The 27,843-nt window shown below is 43.4% G+C and overlaps 1 protein-coding gene across 6 annotated transcripts in view; it reads right to left on the bottom strand.

Moving 5' to 3' along the window:
* LOC137545764 (sodium channel protein type 8 subunit alpha-like) overlaps window positions 1–27,843 on the bottom strand; it is a 456,138-nt gene that overhangs the window by 15,786 nt on the left and 412,509 nt on the right. For all 6 annotated transcript variants that reach the window (XM_068267362.1, XM_068267360.1, XM_068267357.1 and 3 more), the window contains 5 exons: window positions 19,397–19,681; window positions 19,050–19,103; window positions 17,641–17,778; window positions 15,455–15,559; window positions 10,400–10,670 (listed from right to left, as the gene is read on the bottom strand). In XM_068267362.1, coding sequence (XP_068123463.1) covers window positions 10,400–10,670; window positions 15,455–15,559; window positions 17,641–17,778; window positions 19,050–19,103; window positions 19,397–19,681 — 853 coding nt within the window. The remainder of the gene's footprint in view (window positions 1–10,399; window positions 10,671–15,454; window positions 15,560–17,640; window positions 17,779–19,049; window positions 19,104–19,396; window positions 19,682–27,843) is intronic.

Genomic DNA, 27,843 nt, shown 5'->3' with positions numbered 1-27,843 from the left:
TCTTCTTCCATCTACCGCTGCCCGCTGCTGCCCCCGCCGAACATCGCTGGTCGGTCTTAGCCGCATGGATACGCTATATCAGCACACCACGTGCCGGGGTCACGCATGCCGCCGAACAACGCTGGCCGGTCCTAATTATCCGCGCAGGGATACGCTATCAGCGTGCGCCGGGTCACACATGCGTATGCGTGACCCCGGCACGTGGTGTGCTGATAGTGTATCCCTGCGCGGCTAATTAGGACCGGCCAGCGATGTTCGGCGGGGGCAGCAGCGGGCAGCGGTAGATGGAAGAAGAGGATCGAGGAGCCAGGAGCGCGGCGGCAGGAGCAGGTAATGTATATAGTGCTTCCCTGCGCACCTCTGCATCCCGAAATCCGTACCTTCGTCGCATAAGACGCACCCACTTTTCCCCCAACATTTTGGGGAAGAAAAAGTGCGTCTTATACGGCGAAACATACGGTAGTTAGTGTTAGGTCCCCTCCCATGGAGGAAAGACTTCTTTGACAGTGGGAGGGACGAGTACCTAACAATTTGCATGCAAGCTTGTTAGTGGAAACTAACATCCTCCAAGTGGTAGACAGGTTGTATGTGTGCTCATTGTGTATTTGTATCCCATGAGTGGGGTCTTCACTTTTTTGCAGGTAGGCATTCATCTGTTTTTAAGTAGCGCTGTTCATTTCTTTGCTATGTTTGATTTAATTCTGGTCAGCTGCTCCCACTTGTTAGTTTTTCTTTGGTGTATATGCAGAGCCTCTGTTTGGGTTCAAGGTGCGTTTGTAGTCTCTGGTGGGGCTCAGCGCATCTCTGAGTTGAGGCCATTCTTTCGGAAGCGGCCTGGTGATGCGCTGATCCCACTTTTTCTGCGCAATTCTTAATTTTACTGGTAGCGCGCCCAGGCTATGCATATGCATAGGTAGGATTTAGTTAATGTTAGGTCCCCTCCCATGGAGGAAAAACTTCTTCGACAGTGGGAGGGACGAGTACCTAACAATTTGCATGCAAGCTTGTTAGTGGAAACTAACATCCTCCAAGTGGTAGACAGGTTGTATGTGTGCTCATTGTGTATTTGTATCCCATGAGTGGGGTCTGCACTTTTTTGCAGGTAGGCATTCATCTGTTTTTAAGTAGCGCTGTTCATTTCTTTGCTATGTTTGATTTAATTCTGGTCAGCTGCTCCCACTTGTTAGTTTTTCTTTGGTGTATATGCAGAGCCTCTGTTTGGGTTCAAGGTGCGTTTGTAGTCTCTGGGGGGGCTCAGCGCATCTCTGAGTTGAGGCCATTCGGAGGCGGCCTGGTGATGCGCTGATCCCACTTTTTCTGCGCAACTCTTAATTTTACTGGTAGCGCGCCCAGGCTATGCATATGCATAGGTAGGATTTAGTTAGTGTTAGGTCCCCTCCCATGGAGGAAAGACTTCTTCGACAGTGGGAGGGACAAGTACCTAACAATTTGCATGCAAGCTTGTTAGTGGAAACTAACATCCTCCAAGTGGTAGACAGGTTGTATGTGTGCTCATTGTGTATTTGTATCCCATGAGTGGGGTGTGCACTTTTTTGCAGGTAGGCATTCATCTGTTTTTAAGTAGCGCTGTTCATTTCTTTGCTATGTTTGATTTAATTCTGGTCAGCTGCTCCCACTTGTTAGTTTTTCTTTGGTGTATATGCAGAGCCTCTGTTTGGGTTCAAGGTGCGTTTGTAGACTCTGGTGGGGCTCAGCGCATCTCTGAGTTGAGGCCATTCGGAGGCGGCCTGGTGATGCGCTGATCCCACTTTTTCTGCGCAATTCTTAATTTTACTGGTAGCGCGCCCAGGCTATGCATATGCATAGGTAGGATTTAGTTAATGTTAGGTCCCCTCCCATGGAGGAAAGACTTCTTCGACAGTGGGCGGGACGAGTACCTAACAATTTGCATGCAAGCTTGTTAGTGGAAACTAACATCCTCCAAGTGGTAGACAGGTTGTATGTGTGCTCATTGTGTATTTGTATCCCATGAGTGGGGTCTGCACTTTTTTGCAGGTAGGCATTCATCTGTTTTTAAGTAGCGCTGTTCATTTCTTTGCTATGTTTGATTTAATTCTGGTCAGCTGCTCCCACTTGTTAGTTTTTCTTTGGTGTATATGCAGAGCCTCTGTTTGGGTTCAAGGTGCGTTTGTAGTCTCTGGGGGGGCTCAGCGCATCTCTGAGTTGAGGCCATTCGGAGGCGGCCTGGTGATGCGCTGATCCCACTTTTTCTGCGCAACTCTTAATTTTACTGGTAGCGCGCCCAGGCTATGCATATGCATAGGTAGGATTTAGTTAGTGTTAGGTCCCCTCCCATGGAGGAAAGACTTCTTCGACAGTGGGAGGGACAAGTACCTAACAATTTGCATGCAAGCTTGTTAGTGGAAACTAACATCCTCCAAGTGGTAGACAGGTTGTATGTGTGCTCATTGTGTATTTGTATCCCATGAGTGGGGTGTGCACTTTTTTGCAGGTAGGCATTCATTTGTTTTTAAGTAGCGCTGTTCATTTCTTTGCTATGTTTAATTTAAAATAAGTTTTAGCACTCTGCAATTGAAAAAGTACCAAAATGTAGATGAAAAAAATTCTATCAAAATGATTTTGAGTATTTTCCTGCTTGCTGGTATCTTACAACGCATTTTACTGACAAGAGCCTACAGTATATGCTTTATCTCCTGCGTTTGCTCCTAGGAGATCATTTTCACCTTCTTTTTAAAATAACTTTTCAGCACATTCGAATTAAAGACGTGCCAAAAACTAAGTGAAGTAGAAAATGTACTATCAACAGTATTTTGAGCATTTTCCTGCTTGCTGGTGACTTAAAAAGCTTTTTATTGACATAGGCCCATATGCAATTAAATTTTTCACCTGAGTTTTCTCCTAGGAGATAATTTTTCATTTCCTATTAAAATAACTTCCCAGCACTCTGCACTTGGAAAGGAACCAAAAATTAGGTAAACGTGTACTAACAAAACTATTTGGGGTATTTTCTTGCTTGCTGGGGGTTTAAAAGGCATTATATTTACAAGTTTAAAAATATCACCTAAGAGAAAACTCAGGAGAAAAAACAAATTGCATATGGGCCAAGGTGTGAATATATCACCTAGGAGAAAACTCAGAAGATAAAGCAAGTAAGTGTTTTCTCCTTCTTTTTGTAAATACGTTTTTAGCACTCTGCAATTGAAAAAGTAGCAAAAAGTAGGTGAAAAAGTACTGTCAAAATTATTCTGAGTATTTTATTGCTTGCCTGTGGCTTAAAAGGTATTTTATTGTTGAGGAGTAAAAATATCATCTAGGGTAAAACTTAAGAGAAAATAGTGAATTAAGTACGGTCCGTGTATCCAAATATACCATCACAATTAAGTATTTTAACCACTTCCCAACCGCCTAACGCACAGAGGCGGCCGGGAAGTGGAGCCCTGAAGGACCGGCTCACCCACAGAGGCGGCGGTCCTTGTAAGGGCATGGGCGGAGCGATCGCGTCATCCGTGACGCGATCCTCCGCCGGCGCCTGTCACCGCTCGCTCGCCGCAACATCCCGCCGGCTATACGGAAGCGCCGGCGGGATGTTAACCCCGCGATCGCCGCATACAAAGTGTATAATACACTTTGTAATGTTTACAGAGTGTATTATACAGGCTGCCTCCTGCCCTGGTGGTCCCAGTGTCCGAGGGACCACCAGGGCAGGCTGCAGCCACCCTAGTCTGCACCCAAGCACACTGATTTCTCCCCCCCCCCTGCCCCAGATCACCCACAGCACCCATCAGACCCCCCCCCTGCCCACCCCCCAGACCCCTGTTTGCACCCAATCACCCCCCTAATCACCCATCAATCACTCCCTGTCACTATCTGTCAACGCTATTTTTTTTATCCCCCCCCCTGCTCCCTGCCCCCTCCTGATCACCCCCCACCCCTCAGATTCTCCCCAGACCCCCCCCCCCAGACCACCCCCCCCTGTTTACTGTATGCATCTATCCCCCTGATCACCTGTCAATCACCTGTCAATCACCTGTCAATCACCCGTCAATCACCCGTCAATCACCCCCTGTCACTGCCACCCATCAATCAGCCCCTAACCTGCCCCTTGCGGGCAATCTGATCACCCCCCCCTCCCACACCAATAGATCGCCCACAGATCCGACATTAGATCACCTCCCAAATCCATTGTTTACATCTATTCTCTCCTCTAAACACCCACTAATTACCCATCAATCACCCATCAATCACCCCCTATCACCACCTGTCACTTTTACCTATCAGATCAGACCCTAATCTGCCCCTTGCGGGCACCCAATCACCCGCCCACACGCTCAGATTGCCCTCTGACCCCCCCTTATCAATTCACCAGTGCATTAATTACATCTGTTCTTCCCTGTAATAACCCACTGATCACCTGTCAATCACCTGCCAATCACCTATCACCCATCAATCACCCCCTGTCACTGCCACCCATCAATCAGCCCCTAACCTGCCCCTTGCGGGCAATCTGATCACCCACCCACACCATTAGATCGCCCGCAAACCCGCCGTCAGATTACCTCCCAAATGTATCGTTTACATCTGTTATCTTCTCTAAACACCCACTAATTACCCATCAATCACCCATCAATCACCCCCTATCACCACCTGTCACTGTTACCTATCAGATCCGACCCTAATCTGCCCCTTGCGGGCACCCAATCACCCGCCCACACGCTCAGATTGCCCTCAGACCCCCCCCCCCTTATCAATTCGCCAGTGCATTAATTACATCTGTCCTTCCCTGTAATAACCCACTGATCACCTGTCAATCACCTGCCAATCACCTATCACCCATCAATCACCCCCTGTCACTGCCACCCAACAATCAGCCCCTAACCTGCCCCTTGCGGGCAATCTGATCACCCACCCACACCAATAGATCGCCCGCAGATCCGACATCAGATCACCACCCAAGCGCAGCGTTTACATCTATTCTCTCCTCTAAACACCCACTAATTACCCATCAATCACCCATCAATCACCCCCTATCACCACCTGTCACTGTTACCCATCAGATCAGACCCTAATCTGCCCCTTGCGGGCACCCAATCGCCCGCCTACACGCTCAGATTGCCCTCAGACCCCGCCTTATCAATTCACCAGTGCAATATTTACATCTGTTCTCCCCTGTAATAACCCACTGATTACCTGTCAATCACCTATCAATCACCCATCAATCACCCCCTGTCACTGCCACCCATCAATCACCCCCTGTCACTGCCACCCATCAATCACCCGCTGTCACTGCCACCCATCAATCAGCCCCTAACCTGCCCCTTGCGGGCAAACTGATCACCCACCCACACCAATAGATCGCCCGCAGATCCGACATCAGATCACCACTCAAGCGCAGTGTTTCCATCTATTCTCTACCCTAAACACCCACTAATTACCCATCAATCACCCCTGTCACTGCTACCTATCAGATTAGACCCCTATCTGCCCCTAGGGCACTCAATCACCCGCCCACACCCTCAGAATGCCCTCAGACCCCAGCCCTGATCACCTCGCCAGTGCATTGCTTGCATCTATTCCCCCCTCTAATCACACCTTGAGACACCCATCAATCACCTCCTGTCACCCCCTAGCACACCTACCCATCAGATCAGGCCCCAATTTGCCCCGTGTGGGCTCCTGATCACTCGGCCAAACCCTCAGACCCCCTTCCGATCATCTCCCCAGTGCATTGATTGCATCTATTTTCCCCTCTAACCACCCCCTGAGACACCCATCAATCACCTCCTGTCACCCCCCTAGCACTCCTATCCATCAGATCAGGCCCAATACAACCTGTCATCTAAAAGGCCACCCTGCTTATGACCGGTTCCACAAAATTCGCCCCCTCATAGACCACCTGTCATCAAAATTTGCAGATGCTTATACCCCTGAACAGTCATTTTGAGACATTTGGTTTCCAGACTACTCACGGTTTTGGGCCTGTAAAATGCCAGGGCGGTATAGGAACCCCACAAGTGACCCCATTTTAGAAAGAAGACACCCCAAGGTATTCCGTTAGGAGTATGGTGAGTTCATAGAAGATTTTATTTTTTGTCAAAAGTTAGCGGAAATTGATTTTAATTGTGTTTTTTCACAAAGTGTCATTTTCCGCTAACTTTTGACAAAAAATAAAATCTTCTATGAACTCACCATACTCCTAACGGAATACCTTGGGGTGTCTTCTTTCTAAAATGGGGTCATTTGTGGGGTTCCTATACTGCCCTGGCATTTTAGGGGCCCTAAACCGTGAGGAGTAGTCTTGAAACGAAATTTCTCAAAATTACCTGTGAAATCCTAAAGGTACTCATTGGACTTTGGGCCCTTTAGCGCAGTTAGGGTGCAAAAAAGTGCCACACATGTGGTATCGCCGTACTCAGGAGAAGTAGTATAATGTGTTTTGTGGTGTATTTTTACACATACCCATGCTGAGTGGGAGAAATATCTCTGTAAATGGACAATTGTGTGTAAAAAAAATTAACAAATTGTCATTTACAGAGATATTTCTCCCACCCAGCATGGGTATGTGTAAAAATACACCCCAAAACACATTATACTACTTCTCCTGAGTACCTGCAATACCACATGTGTGGCACTTTTTTGCAGCCTAACTGCGCTAAGGGGTCCAAAGTCCAATGAGCACCTTTAGGCTTTACAGGGGTGCTTACAATTTAGCACCCCCCAAAATGTCAGGACAGTAAACACACCCCACAAATGACCCCATTTTGGAAAGTAAACCCTTCAAGGTATTCAGAGAGGGGCATGGTGAGTCCGTGGCAGATTTCATTTTTTTTTTGTCGCAAGTTAGAAGAAATGGGAACTTTTTTTTTTTTTTTTTTTCTCACAAAGTGTCATTTTCCGCTTACTTGTGACAAAAAATAATATCTTCTATGAACTCACTATGCCTCTCAGTGAATACTTTGGGATGTCTTGCGCTGCATGTATACAGAAATTTTACTTTATTTGAAAAATGTCAGCACAGAAAGTTAAAAAAATCATTTTTTTGCCAAAATTCATGTCTTTTTTGATGAATATAATAAAAAGTAAAAATCGCAGGAGCAATCAAATAGCACCAAAAGAAAGCTTTATTAGTGACAAGAAAAGGAGCTAAAATTCACTTAGGTGGTAGGTTGTATGAGCGAGCAATAAACCGTGAAAGCTGCAGTGGTCTGAATGGAAAAAATGTGGCCGGTCCTTAAGGGGTAGAAAGCCCTAGGTCCTCAAGTGGTTAAAGGATAGCCGAAGTGACATGTGACATGATGAGATAGACATGTGTATGTACAGTGCCTAGCACACAAATAACTGTGTTCCTTTATTTCTCTGTCTGAAAGAGTTAAATATCAGTTATGTAAGTGGCTGACTCAGTCCGACTCAGACAGGAAGTGACTACAGTGTGACCCTCACTGATTCAAACTAAAAATTCAAACTAGAAATTCAAACTATAGAACACTTTCCTAGCAGAAAATGGCTTCTGAGAGCAAGAAAGAGATAAAAAGGGGAATTTCTTATCAGTGAGGGTCACACTGTAGTTACTTCTTGTCAGGACTGAGTCAGCCACTTACATACCTGATATTTAACTCTTTCAGGCAGAGAAAGAAAAAAAGGAGCACACCATAGTTATTTGTGTGCTAGACACTGTACATACACATGTCTATCTCATCATGTCACTGTCACTTTGGGTTTCCTTTAAATAACCAGGCCTTTGTTCAATTACTGTTCTCCTATGTTTTCTCCTAGGAGATATTTTTTCATCTTCCATTTAAAATAACTTTTTGAACTCTGTAATTGAAAAGAAGTACAAAAAAGTAGGTGAAAAAATACTGTCAAAATAATTCTAAGTATTCTCTGATTTGCTGGCAACATAAAAGGCATTTCATTAAATAAAATGTATTTGAGGCATTTTTTTTTAATACAAATGAGACACAGAGACATGTTATTTACTTAACCACTTCACCACTGAGGGGTTTTACCCCTTGAACACCAGAGCAGTTTTCACCTTTCAGCGCTCCTTCCATTCATTCGTCTATAACTTTATTACTTATCGCAATGAAATGAACTATATCTTGTTTTTTTCACCACCAATTAGGCTTTCTTTAGGTGGGACATTATGCCAAGAATTATTTTATTCTAAATGTGTTTTAATGGGAAAATAGGAAAAAATGTCGGAAAAAATTATTATTTTTCAGTTTTCGGCCATTATAGTTTTTAAATAATGCATGCTACTGTAATTAAAACCCATGAAATGTATTTGCCCATTTTCCCGGTTATAAAACCGTTTAAATTATGTGTCCCTATCACAATGTTTGGCGTCAATATTTTATTTGGAAATAAAGGTGCATTTTTTTCAGTTTTGCATCCATTCCTAATTACAAGCCCGTAGTTTATAAAGTAACAATGTTATACCCTCTTGACATAAATATTTAAAATGTTCAGTCCCTAAGGTGTTTTTTTTTTTATTGTATTTTTTTTATTGTATTTTTTTTTTAAATTACAAAAAAATAATAATTGGGGAGTGTGGGAGGTAATGAGTTAATTTATTGTGTAAAACTAATGTATTTGTATATGCAAAATGCTTTAGGGTGTAGTTTTACTATTTGGCCACAAGATGGCCACAGTGAGTTTGTTGTCACGCTTACAGGAAGCAGTATGAGGCTGGGAAAATCACAATGATCGCGCTGTTTCTCATAGAAGCAGCAGATCATTGCGGGGTTTAGATCAATGAACGGGAATGGCTTTTCCCGTTCATTGATCTCTGAGTAGGCGGCGGCGTGCACGAGCGGCGGGAGGGCGTGCACGAGCGGTGGGAGCGCGGACAGCGGCGGTAGCGCGGGAGATACAGATTTCTCCGTCCCTTCGTTTTTTAAGGGTGGAAAAAGGGACGGAGAAATCCGTACCGGAGGGGGGTAAAGTTGTTAATGATATGCCTCTGTGTCCTCTCTGGGCTGGCAGCTTGTCGGTAGACTATTAAGGGAAGGGACATCTCTTGCAAGAGAGTCACTATTGCCAAACACCCCTTCCCGCCTCTACATGACTCTCCCGGTCTCTTTCCAGCACCTCCCCCACCTCTCCTCACCTCTATCCCGCTGCTTTCCTGCTTTCCTTCCCTGCCTTTCTGCTCTGTGATGAGAAGCAAAGAAGAGGCGAGCTGCAGCTATATGAGTCCAGTTTCTTTTCTTTATAAAATTGAAACCGAATGAAAACTCAGCATAGGAACGGTGCTACCTGGTCTGGCTAACTTTTCAGCACTTAGAAATTGAAAAAGTACCAAAAAGTAGACAAACAAGTACTATTAAAAGTATTTTGAGTATTTTCTTGCTTGTTGGTTGTCTAAAACAGGGATGCTCAAATTTGGCTTCGGGAGATACCCGGATTGTTGCTATCCGGATATCTCCCAGTAAAGCTGTGCGGGCTGGGCGGGGGCGGTCAAGCTTACCTGTCTGACGTCTTCTTCGGTACGTCCCTCGGTGCCTCCCACGATGCGGTCCACGTGCATCACGTGACTACAAACACTTCCTCCTTCAACCCAGAAGGAGGAAGTGTTTGTAGTCGTGTGGACCGCATCGTGGGAGGTGCCGAGGGATGTACCGAAGAAGACGTCAGAGAGGTAAGCTTGACCCCCCGCCCAGCCCGCACAGCTTTACTGGGAGATATCCGGATAGCAACAATCCGGGTATCTCCCGAAGCCGAATTTGAGCATCCCTGGTTTAAAAGGCATTTTACTGGCAAGGACCCATATGCAATTCAGTTTGAGTTTTCTCCTAGGTGAAATTTTCAAACTTGTCAATAAAATGCCTCTTAAACCACCAACAAGCAAACAACTACTCAAAATAATTTTTATAGTACTTTTTCACCTACTTTTTGGTCGTTTTTCCATTGCAAAGTGCTGAAAAGTTATTCTAAATCGAAGATGAAATATTATCTCCTAGGTGAAAACCCCTGGGCCCATATGCAATTCAGTTTTTCGCCTGAGTTTTCTCCTAGATGATATTTTCAAACTTGTCAATAAAATATAGGAAAACACTCAAAATAATTTTGATAGCACCTTTTCAACTGCGTTTTGGTACTTAATTATTTATCAATTACAGAGTGGTAAAAAAATATTTTCAATAGAATATGAAAAAATTACTTCCTATTAGAAATCTCAAGAGAAAAACATAATTGCATTTGGACCCTGGTGACATTCATACAAAATGTCTGATTTGTAACAGCATGACATTCTGAATTAATGTTATCAAAATCTGTAAAATGAAAACCCTTGTTACATATAAATAGCTATATTTACAGCATCTGTATTACTGAAGTTGTTTGCTATGTTTCTCATGCAGCTGTCTATTGCAATGCTTCTGTGTTGTACATGATCATGCCCCTATTTAGAGATACTTACCAACAATAGAAAGAATTACTACAACAAAGTCAAAAATATTCCATCCAATAGTAAAATAGTAATGTCTCAATGCACACAGCTTCAAAATACACTCCGTGGTAAAGAAGACGATAAAAACCAAGTTAACCCAGTAGAGGACCTTCTCAGCATATTCAGTCTGATCATCAGTTTCCACCATCATGGTGACCATGTTGAGACAGATGAGTATCATGATGATTATGTCAAAGGCTTGTTGTGTGATCAAATCAAAGATGGCGCCTTGAAACTTGTTCTGTTGAGAAAGTGATACATGAAATAGTGCAGAGTATAAAATCAAACAAGACATGCTATACTTCTTACCCTCTACGCCTTCTACTGTTGGCTCTGTGCTGCCATGCAATGTATTGCACAGCACTGTATCGTTCAATTATATTGAATGAGCACTAGAGTGGATATGACGAGCCATGTGTTGCAATGTAAAACATGGTCGCTGCACTTCCCCAGTGTGACAAAGCACTTAGGGAGCCCTAGTTTCATAACAGACTAGGATACTATCTCAACCTTTTCAGACATGCTGCAGGTTCTGAGGCATTCATGCTACATAGTTACATAGTTATTTGGGTTGAAAAAAAAAAACCATACCGTATTTTTCACCGTATAAGACGCTCCGGAATATAAGACGCACCCAGGTTTAGAGGGCAAGAAACAGGGTTTTTGCGGCTTCCTCTAGTGCCGGCTTCTGATGACGCGTAATTGATGACGCGTCATTAGAAGCCGGCACTAGAGGAAGCCGCACACAGGAGCCGGATGTCTTCAATTGCCGCGGGCAAGATGAAGGAGGTAAGCTGCTGCACGCTGCCACTTCTTACACAGGGGGGACCCGGCGACATAAGCGGGGGGTGGGGGGTTTAGACACGTAAGCGGGGGGGAGGTAGGATACACACACAGCGGAGAGCCAGGCACAGGGGGGAAACAGGCAGGGAATCCCCAACGTAGCGCGGTTCGTAGCGGCAGGCGTTCGGAAGTCGGGGATTCCGTGCCTTTGCCGTTTAACCACCCTGGCGTTCTATTAAGATCGCCAGGGCGGCTGCATGAGGGTTTTTTGTAAATAAAAAAAAAACTATTTCATGCAGCCAACTGAAAGTTGGCTGCATGAAAGCCCACTAGATGGCGCTCCGGAGGCGTTCTTCTGATCGCCTCCGGTGGCCAAAATTAACACGGAAGGCCGCAATGAGCAGCCTTCCGTGTTTGGCTTCTCCTGTCGCCATGGCGATGAGAGGAGTGACGTCATGGACGTCAGCCGACGTCCTGACGTCCGCCGCCTCCGATCCAGCCCTTAGCGCTGGCCGGAACTATTTGTTCCGGCTGCGCAGGGCTCAGGCGGCTGGAGGGACCCTCTTTCGCCGCTGCTCGCGGCGGATCGCCGCAGAGCGGCGGCTATCGGGCAGCACACGCGGCTGGCAAAGTGCCGGCTGCGTGTGCTGCTCTTTATTTCAGCAAAATCGGCCCAGCAGGGCCTGAGCGGCAGCCATCGGCGGTGATGGACGAGCTGAGCTCGTCCATACCGCTAAGATGGTTAAGACACAGGGACTTTTTCACCCCATTTTTTGGGGAGAAAAAGTGCGTGTTATACGGCGAAAAATACTGTATGTCCATCAAGTTAAACCAGAAAATAAGGTGCAACACCAGTCTGCATCCTCACATATCCCTGTTGATCCAGAGAAAGGTGAAAACCCTTACAAGGCCTGGCCTAATTAGCCCCAAAAGGAGCACTGGGAATTAACTAGTAATTATAGCCATGGATGTCTTTTAAAGTATGGAATGCATCTAAGCCCCCCCCCCCCTTATATATAGAATTTGCCATGACTACTTCCTGTGGTAATACATTCTACTTTTTAATCACTCTTACTGTAAAAAACACTTTGCTAAATAAATGGCTAAAGCTTTTTTCTTCCATGCACAGATCATGACCCCTTGGCCTTTGCCCAAGCCCAGGAACAAAAGCTCATCTGCCAAGCTTTTGTATTGCCCTCTGATAATACATGTTAAGCATGTTATACATGCGCTTGCTCTGCACTTGACTTGGACTGCAGGAAGGGGTCTGCTATATCAGGCTACTAATTACTTACTAATTACTTACTTAGGTGGCCTCTAGAAGAGCACCTCAGGAAGTGGATTTTACAGAGGCATAGTAGTGACATTTAGTAGAATGCAGTAAATTGTTCAGGAAACCTACTTGTACATTACTTATCCTAGTTTCAACATTAGAAACACTTCCTATAGCTATATATTGGTATGTAGCCCAGCCCTCCCAGCAGGTTCTAGACTTTTTTCTGCCTGAGGCAAACTTGTGAGGATGCGACCCCCACCTCCCCCCCTCCTGAATTGGAATGATCGCACAGGACCAGACAATTTGCACTGCATGTTATAGCTGCGGTGAGCCCCCCCAAAAAACACCCTCAGTATTGGTAGGTAGCCAGGTATAGGTGCCCCCAGGGTTGGTAGCTAGGTACAGTTGCCCCCAGTATAGGTTAGCCAGGTCCAGTTGCCCCCAGTAAAGGTTGGCCAGGCACTCTCTTCACCTGTTTCTGCCTGGTGCTGCCCCCAGACCGTGTTCATTTGGCACTATGTCCACCAAGTAACACAAAAGTAACACAAAAGGCCTCAAACAACCTCAACGGCGGCAAGAGCATTCAAAACGTGCACAGCTTTTATACATCTTTTTGCTGACAAGAAGTGTACTTTACTCCGCTGGCTACATTTTGGTCCTGAACACCAAGCAGAGAATGGGTCAATGCTGGGACTAAACATGAGCAGCAGTTGCAGTGGGTTAAGTGTTGATGGCGGGTGGCAGTGAAAGATTACTTTGAATCCTTCTTATGTCATTGAATCCTTAGAAGATAAGAATATAAGCATTTTTCATTCTTATGTCATTGAATCCTTAGAAGATAAGAATATAAGCATTTTTCTTCCAGGTGCCCGGCTCTGGGGGAGCATGTGATTCAATTTGCATTCAAATTATAGATTAGGACTAGTACATGATTTGCATTCAAGGTATGTATTTAGCCTCTGTGGGGCTCTGCATGCCACGGTTGGTCTACAATTCAGTTGCAGCCTATGAGAGCTCTCATTTGTTTGATGTCTGTATGAAGGAATGTGTATACCATTTTATGATTAGCAGCACTAGGAAAAAAATCATGTTTTTATTGTTAGACTAGCGGTAGGTCTTCCCCAAGAGGACCCGTCATCGCCGTGGGGAAGTCTAGTAGGGAATAATTTGTGCACATATTATTTATACTGAAGCTAATGTCCTCCTTTGCTGTACCTGTTTTGAATGCAAGTTGTGTATTTTAGTCCACATTGTGGAGCTCTGCACATCTATTGCAGGTAGTCAATTCGGGTGCAGCCTCTGTTTGGAAGTGCTGCCAATGTCTCCTGATGTACAAAACTCAAAAAAGTAGGAGGGTTTATTCTAGAGTGTACACATAAGATGCAATGTAAGTTAATATATGGGGTTGAATGATATTCAATCAGACCAGTCACCCCAGAAATCTAGGAATTTAAAAAGCTTTTTGTCTGAGGAATATATCTTGTTAATCTTCAGTATCAGAGCCCTTATGGGGGGGGGTTCAAGTTTTAGCTAGGACCGCCTGACTTATGTTATTGTTTGGATGACTTAGACAGCCGTGGCCTGTGTTTGTGAAAGAGTGCTGTCCAGGGATAGTTTTTGCTGATTTTGATAAATACTGCCAGTCCCTTCTAATTTTGATGGATCCACTAAAATTTGCATTGGAAACTGCAATACTGGCTTAATCTATTTTACAAGAGAAAGTATTGTGTAAAAAGAGGGGTATTTTTTCTCAGCTTTAAAGTTTACGTGAGGCGAAACTTGGGTCAAAAATCGAATACTTATCTAGGCAGAGGGAATCCTACGGATTCTATAGATCTTCCGGACCTCTGGTCCTGCTTGCAAACCCCTGAAAGAAATCCATGTATGCAGAGTAGCCCGTGCAGGAAGAAAAGCAGGGCCGAGACTTCCAGAGGGTCCCTGGGAGCCGCTGTAGGGGCAAGGAGGACATGGGAAGCCTCTGGAGTCTTCCCTCTTCTTATGTAAGTATCTGTGAGGTCTGCGGGCTCGGGGGATGCCGAGATGCGGGCTGAAGTTCTTACTTTTTGTGCATTGCTCATCCAGGATATGCTCTATATGCATGGAGTGTGTATGGCAGTAGTGTGTATGTGATGCGTGTTTGAGTGTGAACAGACCCTTCCACACTTCTTAAGGCTTCTCCAATTGTTTTTAGGTTTTTTTTATTTTCTGTGTTTTTGATATTGTCTTTGAATGTTGTTCATAATAAACTTTATATCTTGTTGGTAAGTGAGGCTTGAGTTAACTTTTCCTTGTGCTCTCCCCTATAAAGTTTATAACTTGAGTTACAGGCCCACTATGTATCAGCGCATATATATTAGAGGCAAATTCATTCGCCCAATATATGCATATCGCAATTACCACTTTTTTCCTTTGAGGGCTGTTTACCCCCCTTCTATACATAGAGACTGACCAGCAATCTTCTACTTTGTATTAAAGCTGAGCTATGGCATCAGCAACAACCTAACCCCACCAGACGCACACACTTCTCCCACATGGGCTTAACTGTAACAACAGAAGTGTCAATACCTTAAAATTGCAGATTAAAAGGCAGTCACATAGCTGCAAAGTAGCTTCTTGCTACCTGACAACTTTAACTATTATTGTTTGTTTATGTATCTGAAGATTGCCTTATCTCCATCCTGGCTATGCAGGAGTCAATGGGGTGCAGCATTCCTCCTCTATAGTCAAAATAGAGAAGAAACATGGGCTGTGGTGGTCACATGACTGCTTTTTAAATGTAATCAAAATCAGTAATACCGTAGGAGGAATGTCTCCATTCTTATCTCCCTTAGTTTTAATATTTGTCATCCGTAACTACTCCCCTATCTTGTTTTATTTGTAAAATTAAGTAAACATGGACATGAAAGGCACTATGTATGGATGCATGCTTTAGTTAATATTACATTATAGTTCACCAAGGGTCTTACCAATGGTCTGGGGATGGGTTTCTGAGGTTTCTTTGAGCCCAGTTTTTTCATGGCATTATAATACTTTTTCTGCTCCTCTGTCATGAAGATATCCTGACCTCCAAAGTGGAGAAGAAAACACAAAGCTGGTTACAACCTGAAGTAATTTACATTATGACATAATTCATACTTTATGAGAAGCCTTAAAGTGTACTTAGAGACAGTTCAAACAAAAAGTTTTATACTTAGGTTGGGCTTCCCCCAGCCCCCTGTAGTCTGGGAGCTCCCTCTGTGTCCTGTCCATTCTCCCGCAGTCAGCCCTGGTAAAGTCACCAAATGAGGCACTCGGGACTACTGTGCATGTGCAGCCCTGGCCAATTGCCTCCTCCATCATTCTGAACCTGAACAGTTATGAGTCTTAACTCACTGCTCAGGCAAAGAACGCTCCTGGCCACATGAGCAGAACCAAAGTGGCACACGGCCTACCAGGACAGTGCAAGAACAGAGGGGACCGGATGGACACCTAAGGGGCCCATGGGCTTCAGAGGGCTGGAGGAAGCCCCAGGTAAGTATACATTTCCTTTATTCCCTTCTTCACATGTTTACTTTAAATGTAGCATTAATGCAACCCTATCCCCAAGCTTTCCACCAAAGTCTAAGCTCATCAAAAATGAAAAACATGTGTCCAATGACTTTGTACTTGATAGCCAAAAGGTGACTGAATGAATCCTGGTTACTTTCAGTTCATTAGAGCTGCCCATTAACCTTTTAAACAAACACCAATTTAATTGGTGACATGGCAGTACTACAGGACAACTAAGGCCCTGTTCAGACTGTCAGCGTTTGTAGAAGGCGCATTAATTCAAAGAAACGCAAGTTGAAAAACACATGCATTTTTCTTGCGTTCGAATGCGTTTTCTATTGCGTTTTGCATACACACGTGACCTGCGAAAAAAAAAAAGAATTATGGGAACCGCAGAGGGAAACTTACGCTAAAACGCAATAGTACGCGTTTTTGATACGCGTCCATAGACTTTCATTGTGTCCGTTTCTGTGCGTGACGCACAGAACTGCGTGCAGCAATGCGGATGAGAAACGTATGCATCTCATACGCATACATGTGAACGAGGCCATTCGAAAACATTAGTAGCTGTTTCTATGCATAAAATCTTTCTGTATGCGTTCTGTAAAAACGGCTAGGAGTGCACATAGTCTGAACAGGGCCTTATTGTGAACAGCAACTCAGCCACAAGTTTTTAGGCTACAGCAGAATTATCATGGGGCCCCCTACAGAATAAGCCAGTTTTCTCATCAAATGAAACACAGCGAGGGGTCCACAGGCATCAGAACAATCAAAATATGTATAGGGGAGTCACATACTAAGGATGGAGGTTCATCAAACCTCCAATATCATACTGTCCATACACATACAATTCCAATCTGGATACGACCTGTCAGGGACGGATCTAGGGGGGGGGGCGGGCGGGTATCTTGCCCCAGGCGCAGTTTGTTGAATTCTTAAAAAGGCGGCAAAATTTGGATGGGGAGTGGCAGTTTAGACACCAAAACCTGATCTTTAGGTGCCAAAACCTGACCTTTAGGTGCCAAAACTGGATGGGGAATGGCAGTTTAGGCGCTAAAACCTGACCTTTAGGTGCCAAAATTGGATGGGGAATGGCAATTTAGGCTCCAAAACCTGACCTTTAGGCGCCAAAACCTGACCTTGCCCCAGGCACAACTTGGTCTAGATCCGTCCCTGCGACCTGTACTGGAAGAAATTTTTCAACACTTTATTTCCATTTACTTTGTACAGCGCCATGGAATATGTTGGCACTTTATAAATCAATACAGTAATAATAATAATATATAAGCGGCTATGCAGCAAAAGAGGTGTGCACAACGTCTGGATAATGTGATACACTCATATAGATATTGCAATGTAGACACACTCATTCTAATCAGTTGGGGGCAGGCACAACTCTCTTACAAAATGTTAACCCTTCTTAGACAAGACACGACAAATACATTTATGTCACTACTCTCACACAAGTGGCACACCAAAAGTTTCACAGAATGTTCACAAGTACAATGTCCATCTCCTAGTGTTACAGTATGGAAAAAGGACTTGTGCAAATTTGCTAAATATTTCACATCACTTGAGAGGTTCGTAGCTATGCATACACATAGATTCTAGCAGTAATACTTATCTTTTTCTTCTGCTGGTTGAAGTTATCTATGATGACACCAATAAATAAATTAAGGGTGAAAAATGAGCCAAAGATGATAAAAATGACAAAATAAATGTACATATAAATGTTGTCTTCGTAGTCTGGCTGTTGAGTGACCTAAAATACATAAAAGTCATATTAATATAACGTTTCTGAAAAGAAACATACGTACATGCTGTAAATATCACTAATGCAAATACACAAAATAATAAAGTAGAACATTACCCTTTTTTTTTTTTAAGTATTCGTTCACTTTTCCCTTTTTCTATGCATATTGGGTGACTACATTTTATGTCTGCAGTGCACATAACCTTTATCATTGGACAACTCCCTATTTTACATAAAATGTATTACCTGCTGACATTCAGGTCCCCAGTGACGTCCTTCTTGTCTTCCCCCGTCAGAGTCCCACACTTGTAATGACAAGTTATGGTATAAGGGCATGGTATAAGAGCAACACAATGGCGCAGCCCACATTGCAGGTTGTGGGGGGGGTGCCTACTTTGCAGATAAAACCACACCTTCCTGAGGCTAAAATAAGGTTTGAAGTTAAATAGGTGGGAGTCACGGTATAATAGTCTGCTCGTTTTTTTTTAATGCTGCCTTCACACCACTCACCCCCAATCCTATAGTGGCTTTATTTATTGGGTCCAGTGTATGTAGCTGACGCTCTCCTCTCCTTCATCCTGGGCCTACATTTCAGGTAGCCGATGAGTTATCCTTGCCCCAGTATAGCAAAGCAGGTGAGCCCCCCTGCACATATGAAGAATGCTCCAGGCAATGTTAACACGACGGGAGCACTCGTGCAGCCTGGCCACGCATGTGCAGTTGGCCCTGGACCAGAGGACTTTCCAGGGCTAATTGCGTGTGAACAGAGAGGGAGAAGAGGACGATGTGGGAGCGATCAGGCCGGAGGGGGCTAGAGGAAACCCCAGGTATATATATGTTATCTCTAATCCCCCATCTCAGGTTCTCTTTAAGTATCCCAGGGTTTTCTTTTATATTTACACATTTACAAAGTAGGTTGAATGTTTTACAGTCTCTAATCAGTGGCATCCTATTAAGTGTTGCAGAGTTAGAAAAAAGATCAAGAGTTCATGTATTTTATCTCTTCCTGCCCTCAGAAGTTGTATTCTGTCAGGAAAACTTTTATGGCTGTAATTTGCTTATCAGCGATGTTTACTGTATTCCCGTACCGACAAGACAGAAGCTGTCACTTCCATGCTTAGAAATTAACTTTTTCAGGCAGCAATAAAAACAAGTAAACCAGCCTGGTTATTGATATATTTTGTACTGTACATACGCATGTTTATTTCATCATGTCACATATCGCCTTGGGTACACCTTAATTGGATTAATGCAAAAGTTCCATGGCTAGGAAACCTTACCTTTCTTGAGTCCACGGCCGCATACATGATATCCATCCATCCTTTGAATGTAGCCTAAAAAGTTAAAATTAAGTTTAAAAACAAACAAACGTAGTCTATTCCTCAAAAATAGGGCTAAAATTAAAACAGGGACAAATAAGGTGAAGTATACATAAAAGCATTACACCATGGTTGTGCAGTTTGCATGTCTCACTTGCAGTAGGGGAGAACAGATTTGGCAACATCCACAGTCACAAATACTGTACAAGATACAGCAAGACAAGTGGAAATTAGCCCACAAGTCATATAAATAATCTTGGGAATAGATACAGCCATTACAAATACTGTACACATAAAACACAGCTTACTACTTGAAGCAATGCAAGGTATCCCGCTCCAACGTTGTCAAAGTTTATTTTTACATTCTTCCATCTGACTTCTGTATAGTTTTGCAACATGAACCATTCACAGTCTGAGTAGTTGTTTACTACATCAAGGGGAAATCTCTCTTCGGCCGTCTCATTGAAACAGTAGTAGTATTTTCCAGCAAACAAGTTGACACCCATGATGCTGAAAATCAGCCAGAATATAAGGCAGACCAGCAATACATTCATAATGGAGGGAATGGCTCCAACCAGAGCGTTGACTACGACCTGTATCAAAAGGAAATAGAGCACTGTAGTAACACTGGCAATCTCATAAGTGAACAAAGACCTGTCACAAGGGAATGATTAGATATAAAGGCCACTGACAGGTATGTTTTAGCCCAAAAAAATGGTATAGATATGAAAAAACAAAATTGTTGCTGGCCACAAACAAATGGACCTTTTTATTATATGTTCGCAGATCGGTGTCCGGCAATACGGGACTCTTACCGAATATAAAAGTTTGTATGCACTAGTGCTTATTCAATGCTGCCCATCCAGCTGAGCTGTGCATGCCATTCAACAAGAGTCACTGCAACTTAAAGAGAATCTGTACTCTAAAATTCTTACAATAAAAAGCATACCTTTCTATTCATTATGTTCTCCTGGGCCCCTCTGTGCTGTTTCTGCCACTCCCTGCCATAATCCTGGCTTGTAATTGCCAGTTTTAGGCAGTGTTTACAAACAAAAGACTTGGCATGTGATAGGCCGAGAGAAGCTCAGTCTGTGACTCACACAAAGCCTGCAGGGGGCCTGGAGAGGGTGTGTATAGCTTCTGCCTATAACAAGCAAAGCAGCACATTCTTGCCTGAGTGCCTGAGCCCGACAAAGCCGTCAGACGAAAGAAGATTTGATTATATGACAGAGATAATATAGCCACTGTGCAACTAGGAAAGGCTGCAGTAAGACAGACCACATTAGAACAGGTATAGGAACTTATAGGATAGAAGAAATAAGGCTCAAAATTTTGTTACAGAGTCTCTTTAAAGCTCAACTAAATCCAAGATACAACAGGGTGAATTCTGAAAGAACTCCTTTCCTACTGAGCAGTGCCCATTATAAGCACATTACTCCTGGAACTGAACGTTTCAAATTGAAAAATCCTTTGTGTTGCCGTGTTTGCTGCAGCTGTGCACCTACCCATACAGGCTTAAGGCCTTTCCTGTTTGTTGTATCTTGTCAGGAAAGTTGCAGTTCTATAACTGGCCAAAGGCATATAGGGGGTCATTAAAAAAAACTTATCTCATTAATTGTCTCCCAATGGGTCTGTTGCACTTAACAGCAGTAAAGTTGCTGCGTGCAGGCAGTGCACGGAAAGCGCACAGTAATTTTACCTGTACCATCGACAACGGAGCATTGCCCGTCATCTCATTAGTAGCACGTAAAATCTTTTACGCACCCAACAAGCCAAGAAATATTGGCTAGCAAATCTTTAAAATCGGTTTTGCAAACATTACAAGTGATATACTGTATATATATTTATATATTTGTTCTATTATTATTTAAATTGCAACATATTCCCACAAGTGACCTTGACCTTCAAAACAAATTTTGTAACAAAATCATATGTGTGGGCTTTGCAATTAAGTTAGGGGGAAGTCAGCACCATAAAATTAATATATTTTGCCTAAAAAAGGCGAAATTGAAAAGTTGGAAAGCTGGAATAAAATCCCAACCTGAATGTTGTCAATTTAAGAAGGCTGTATTGTTTATAGCCAAAATCTGCAGGTACTTTAATGCTTACTAGACATGGGTCTCTGGGAAGCATTAAAGTGCCTGCAGATGTTGGCTATAAACAATATAGCCTTCTGTAAGTTAAGCAGAATCTAACTAAAATGTGTGTTAAAGGAGAGCTCCATGAATACTAGTTGTGATTTACAACTTTTGAAACATAAAAGTTTTCCCTATCAGCTTCAGAAGTTCTGAATTCACTGTAGGCAACTAGATGACTCATCTATATGAATGAGTCTGGAGATAAGCACAGAAACAGAGTTTTTGCATTACGGCTGCAAGGACAAGAGACGTACCTTAACTACTTCACGTCACAGGCTATTTTCCCCTTTCCCTCAAGAGCTATTTTTTCCCTGTCAGTGCTCCTCCCATTCATTTGGCGATAGCTTTATCACTGCTTATCACACCTAAATGATCTATATTTTGTTTTGTTTTTTCAATACAAATTAGGCTTTTTGTGGGCGATGCCTACTTTCAGTATTTACTTTATTTTCTATGCATTTTCTAGGAAGAAACAGGGAAAAAATGAATACACTATTTCTCCAATTCCACCCCCTATAGTTTTAAAATAAACAATGCTACTGAAAATAAAACCCACACATTTTATTTGCACATTTGTCCCGGTTATTACAACGTTTAAATTATATCCCTAGTACAATGTATGGCGATAGTATATTATTTGTAAATAAAGGCACTTCAATTGGCTCCGGGGGAACATATGTTCCCCTTCACCAATCCCCCCTCTCTCTCTCCGTCGCTGGATCCAAGCAGCGGGCGTGCGCACAAGTGTGCGCACTGCCACGAAATGACAGGACGCGCCTGTACATCCTAATTGTGGCAAAGAGGCACAAATTGGACATGCATTTAACACAACATAGAGCTCTCCTTTAATTATTTTGGATCATAAGCCTTTCTGGGACAACTACGTGTTAACAGCTGCTTATTACTTGCATAGAGCTTTGTCACAGGGGCAAATTACATAAAAGTGGAAATAAATTACTGGCAAGGCCAAACAGGGCTACTGTACTGGTAGCTTGTAAAAATGATCATAATGCATAGTGATTTCTGATTCGGAATTGTCCCAACTGATGACAATATGTTTTAATAGATTTCTTGTTTCTGAAGTGGTTGAGTTGCAAAGCAGACAGTCAAATGGCAACAAAACAAGCAACAGCACAGCCAAACAGGGCAGCACAGGGCAACTGAGCCTTCACAAAGAGTCTACTGCATTATAAGGTGTTATGTTACATCAATGTATCTACATAATGTTTACCAAAGACATTCATATCGGCAAGTGGCCTTTAGAGTGATATAATCAACATTAAAAGTGGACAGTTTTCATAAAGGCCATATTGGTGAATATGCAGGTTGTATACATATGCCTTAGGCAGCCAGCTGAGCATGCATGTTATGCAAGCTCAATTTTTAAAAAGCCATATTCCCTCCTTTTCACCTCAAATACATAATTCATTATTGCTCAATGAGATACATAAAGGAGTCATTGCTCAATGAGAAACAGAGAACCACAAAGCCATCACTTGGGCCTGTGGTTAGTGTTTTGCTTAAAAAAGAAATTGTACACATCGCTGTACTAAATTAATTTGAAGTGATATTATATATCTGGTAAAGGTGGGATGCAGTTGATGAAATTATGATTTTTTTTTTATTTTTTTACTTTAATTATACTTTTACATTATACTTTTAACCACTAGATGGCGCTAAAGATCTCTAATTTCACTCCATGTAGACACCTAACCACTGCTGATTTTTTACCATCCACTCCAAAATGTATTCAAGACATTTTTAGTAATCCATGAATTCAATTTTGCTGCTAGCACTGTATGCAAATGTGCATTTCACAAAATAATCCTAATAGATCTACTGGGCATAGTTCTAGAGGAAGATGCTGACAAGCAATCCCTGGGGTGTACAATAAAAGCTTTTACTCTGTGTTCATACTGCCATTAAAGTAGATACAGAGTGTGCTGATTTCTGTTTGAAAAATATGCTTTTTCTCTTATCCATCAGGGTGTGTTCACACTATGCACAGACCACATTATAATAACAAGGTTGTTACATAGCAATTTTTTGTGGTATGGATACATTCAGAGTTATGTGCTATAGCATTTTAGTGTTATATATTCTCTCTGCAGCCCTAGCAATCACTGTGAGAATCCAATTTTAAGAAAATGTTGATTGTTAAGGGGGGGGGGGGAGCGATTCATGATCTAGTTTTAATATAATAAATAGGGGTGAAAGCCTTGTATCTTAAAGTGGTATAATACTCCCAAAACTAACATTTCAGTAACTACTCTTAGGTACATAAAGGAACATTTGTAAGCATTCCCACACATTCCCGGTGTGTAAAAGAAACTTTACTTTGGCTCATTGGCAAATGTAATCATCACAGGCCAGGAGACACTCTCTGCCTGGTTTCTTCCCTCTGCCCCCTCATTTTCTGCTAAAGTGAGTCACCTGTTGCCAGGGTGATGTGTTCTTCAGTCAGTGGCGGCTCCAGGAAATTTTTTTAGGGGGTGCTATGCAGGTGCTGGACCAATTTCCGGGGGAGCTGACGACCTGCGGCGCGCGAAGCGCGCCGCGCCAAAAATGGGTGTGGCCACAACCTGCGGCGCGCGAAGCGCGCCGCGGCGAAAAAATGGGCGTGGTCATGACCGGATGAGGGCGGGGCTAACTGTAATTTAAAGTGAACCCAGGGTGAGAGTGATATGGTGGCTGCCATATTTATTTCCTTTTAAACAATACTAGTTGCCTGGCAGCCCTGCTGATCTATTTGGCTGTAGTAGTGAACTGAATTACACCAGAAACAAGCCATGCAGCTAATCTTGTCAGTTCTGACAATATTGTCAGAAACCCCTGACCTGCTGCATGCTTGTTCAGGGTCTATGGTTGAAAGAATAAGAGGCAGAGGACCAGCACGGCAGCCAGGCAACTGGTATTGCTTAAAGGGAGATAAATATGGCAGCCTCAATATTATTCTCACCTCGGGTTCCCTTTAAAAGTGCAACGCAAAGACAGAGGGCCCAAGTTTTGGTGACCCTTTTCCCTGAAAATTCACATAATTGTGCAGGTTTTCTCAAGAAAATACACGTAATGTGAGCAGATTTTAACAAAAAACACGTCCAATGACCCCAATATGCACAATCGTTATCAGATATGGCCCCAATATGCACAATCGTTATCAGATATGGCCCCAATATGCACAATCGTTATCAGATATGGCCCCAATATGCACAATCGTTATCAGATATAGCCCCAATATGCACAATCGGTAGCAGATATGACCCCAATATGCACAATCGTTAGCAGATATGACCCCAATATGCACAATCGTTATCAGATATGGCCCCAATATGCACAATCGTTATCAGATATGGCCCCAATATGCACAATCGGTAGCAGATATGGTCCCAATATGCACAATCGGTAGCAGATATGGTCCCAATATGCACAATCGGTAGCAGATATGGTCCCAATATGCACAATCGGTGGCAGATATGGTCCCAATATGCACAATCGGTGGCAGATATGGTCCCAATATGCACAATCGGTGGCAGATATGGTCCCAATATGCACAATCGGTGGCAGATATGGTCCCAATATGCACAATCGGTGGCAGATATGGTCCCAATATGCACAATCGGTGGCAGATATGGTCCCAATATGCACAATCGGTGGCAGATATGGTCCCAATATGCACAATCGGTGGCAGATATGGTCCCAATATGCACAATCGGTGGCAGATATGGTCCCAATATGCACAATCGGTGGCAGATATGGTCCCAATATGCACAATCGGTGGCAGATATGGTCCCAATATGCACAATCGGTAGCAGATATGGCCCCAATATGCACAATCGGTAGCAGATATGACCCCAATATGCACAATCGGTAGCAGATATGACCCCAATATGCACAATCGGTAGCAGATATGACCCCAATATGCACAATCGGTAGCAGATATGACCCCAATATGCACAATCGGTAGCAGATATGACCCCAATATGCACAATCGGTAGCAGATATGACCCCAATATGCACAATCGGTAGCAGATATGACCCCAATATGCACAATCGGTAGCAGATATGACCCCAATATGCACAATCGGTAGCAGAAATGACCCCAATATGCACAATCGGTAGCAGAAATGACCCCAATATGCACAATCGGTAGCAGAAATGACCCCAATATGCACAATCGGTAGCAGAAATGACCCCAACATGCACAATCGGTAGCAGATATCGCCCCAATATGCACAATCCGTAGCAGATATGACCCCAATATGCACAATCCGTAGCAGATATGACCCCAATATGCACAATCCGTGGCAGATATGACCCCAATATGCACAATCCGTGGCAGATATGACCCCAATATGCACAATCCGTGGCAGATATGACCCCAATATGCACAATCCGTGGCAGATATGACCCCAATATGCACAATCCGTAGCAGATATGACCCCAATATGCACAATCCGCATCACCTGAAAAAGAAAAGAAAAACCCATTTACTCACCTACAGCCAGAAGACCTTCTTTCCCGACCTCCCGTCCCGAGTCCCGACCTCATTGTGGCGCGCAGCGCCCGCGCGCCCACGATCCTCTTCCTTCCCGACGTCACGACGAGACTTCCTGCCTGCATGCAGAGAGCAGGGCTACGGGAAAATGGCCGCCCGAAGTCTGCAGAACAGGGCTCCGGGCGGCCATCTTACCGTAGCCCTGCCTGCTGCTCCGTGCTGCCGGTGTGTGAACTGACTTGGCGTCTTTTAGACGCCTGAAGTCAGTTCACTCCAGGGGGTGCTTTGGGGGTGCTTGGACAATTCTAGGGGGTGCTCGAGCACCCCCAAGCACCCCCCTGGCGCCGCCACTGAGATGGAGGTAAGAGGGATGAAGACACAGGCAGAGAGTGTCTCCTGGCAATGATTACAATAGCCGATGAGCCAGAGATAAGCAAGCCTAAAGTATATTAAATGGGAGTATAAACCTACAGATTTACAATGAGTATTGCAGGCATGTTGCATTATTAATCATTTAAAGTTATTTTAAACAGACTTCAGTATACATGCACTAACACTGTAAGGGCTAGTGTACACTAGCATACAGAGTACAGTATTAATGGCCGAGGGCCAGGATGAGATAATCTAGTAGCCCAGATCTCTCATTTGTGAGCACATCTTTAATGTTTTCTACTAATCCCTTACCTTCACAATGGTGAAACAGACAACAATTAAACTCAAATGTGGTTGAAAATGTTTTCTAAACGATCTAAATCTAAAATAGGTATTTTCCTGCAGCTTTAAAACAAGGGGTAATCTTGACTGGGTAGGTTGACCTTCTTGAATCTCTGTTTCATACTTCATAAATTAAGATGTCACTGCTGTGAAGTTCAAAATGTCACTACTAGTGTTGAAGTATTTTATACTATATATGGCAGAATTAGCTACCTAATGAAAAAAAAAATATTATTTTCCCATACTGTAACCCCAAGAGGGAACATGGCTTTTCTGTGAGTTTATGCATTGGCAGTTAATATATCGCATGCATGTTTCACTGCATTAATAACACTTACAAAACAAAACTGAAGAGATATGGTAGTTCTTTCCAAGAGCAATTTAATATGAAGCTGAGAATGCAAAGAACTACAGTACATGTAATGATTCAAAGCTTGCACTACACATGCTTTCTATCATCCAGTGCACTCATGGACTGTAAACTGCCTAACGGTACTGCAGGAGCCTAACAAAAGTAAATACTGGTGCTGAAGTTTAATCTGAGGCTGTGATAAATGCCAGCGAACGCTCATCTCTTTTCAAAGGGATCTTCCTAGAGCAATGAAAGTGCCGTTTTCATTAACTTCCTTTCTATTGTAATCTAATCCAGTACTTCTAACTGTGGCTTCAGAAGAATAGCTGCAATTACAGACTTTTTTTTTTTACAGAGCTGCATACGGGTCTACATGAAAAGGGCGCCGGTAAAAAAGGGCGCCTGGTGGAGCCCATATATATACCAACTTCGGCTACAAAAAAGGCGCCTGGTGTAGCCCATATAAAGTTCGGCTACAAAAAAGACGCTTGGTGTAGCCCATATAAAAACTTCGGCTACAAAAAAAACCAAGGCGCCTGGTGTAGCCCATATAAAAACTTCGGCTACAAAAAAACTCCGGGATGTGTTAATTATTATTCCCCCTCCAGGCCGCCATGGATAGTGGGGGAATGAAATAATTCGGCTTCCAGCGCTTGTAGCCCATATACAAACTTCGGCTAGAAAAAAAAGTCAATAATATGGGCTACAGAGGGGCAGCTTACTGTAGCCGAAAAAAATATGGGCTACAAAGGGGAGCCTGCTTGTAGCCGAAAACCTTGTAGCCGAAAAAATATGGGCTACAAAGGGGAGCCCACTTGTAGCCTATATCAAAACTCGGGCGCCCTTTTCTACACCTTGTAGCCCATATTCCCAGAAATAACATTGATGTCTATGGCGGCGCCCTTTTCATACAGGCAGCTCGGGCGCCCTTTTCAACCTATCCCGCTGCATACTGCTGAAATCTTTTAGTGTCTATGACTAAAACTTATGCTAACTTTCTGTGAGAACCATTCACTAGTTTCATTCCATTCCTCCGACTAATAGAAGCTTCCAATG

This window comes from Hyperolius riggenbachi, chromosome 2, assembly GCF_040937935.1.
Source record: "Hyperolius riggenbachi isolate aHypRig1 chromosome 2, aHypRig1.pri, whole genome shotgun sequence".
NCBI lineage: Eukaryota > Metazoa > Chordata > Amphibia > Anura > Hyperoliidae > Hyperolius > Hyperolius riggenbachi.
Note: the sequence above shows the minus strand (reverse complement) of the source record. Positions and strands in the feature narration are given on the sequence as shown.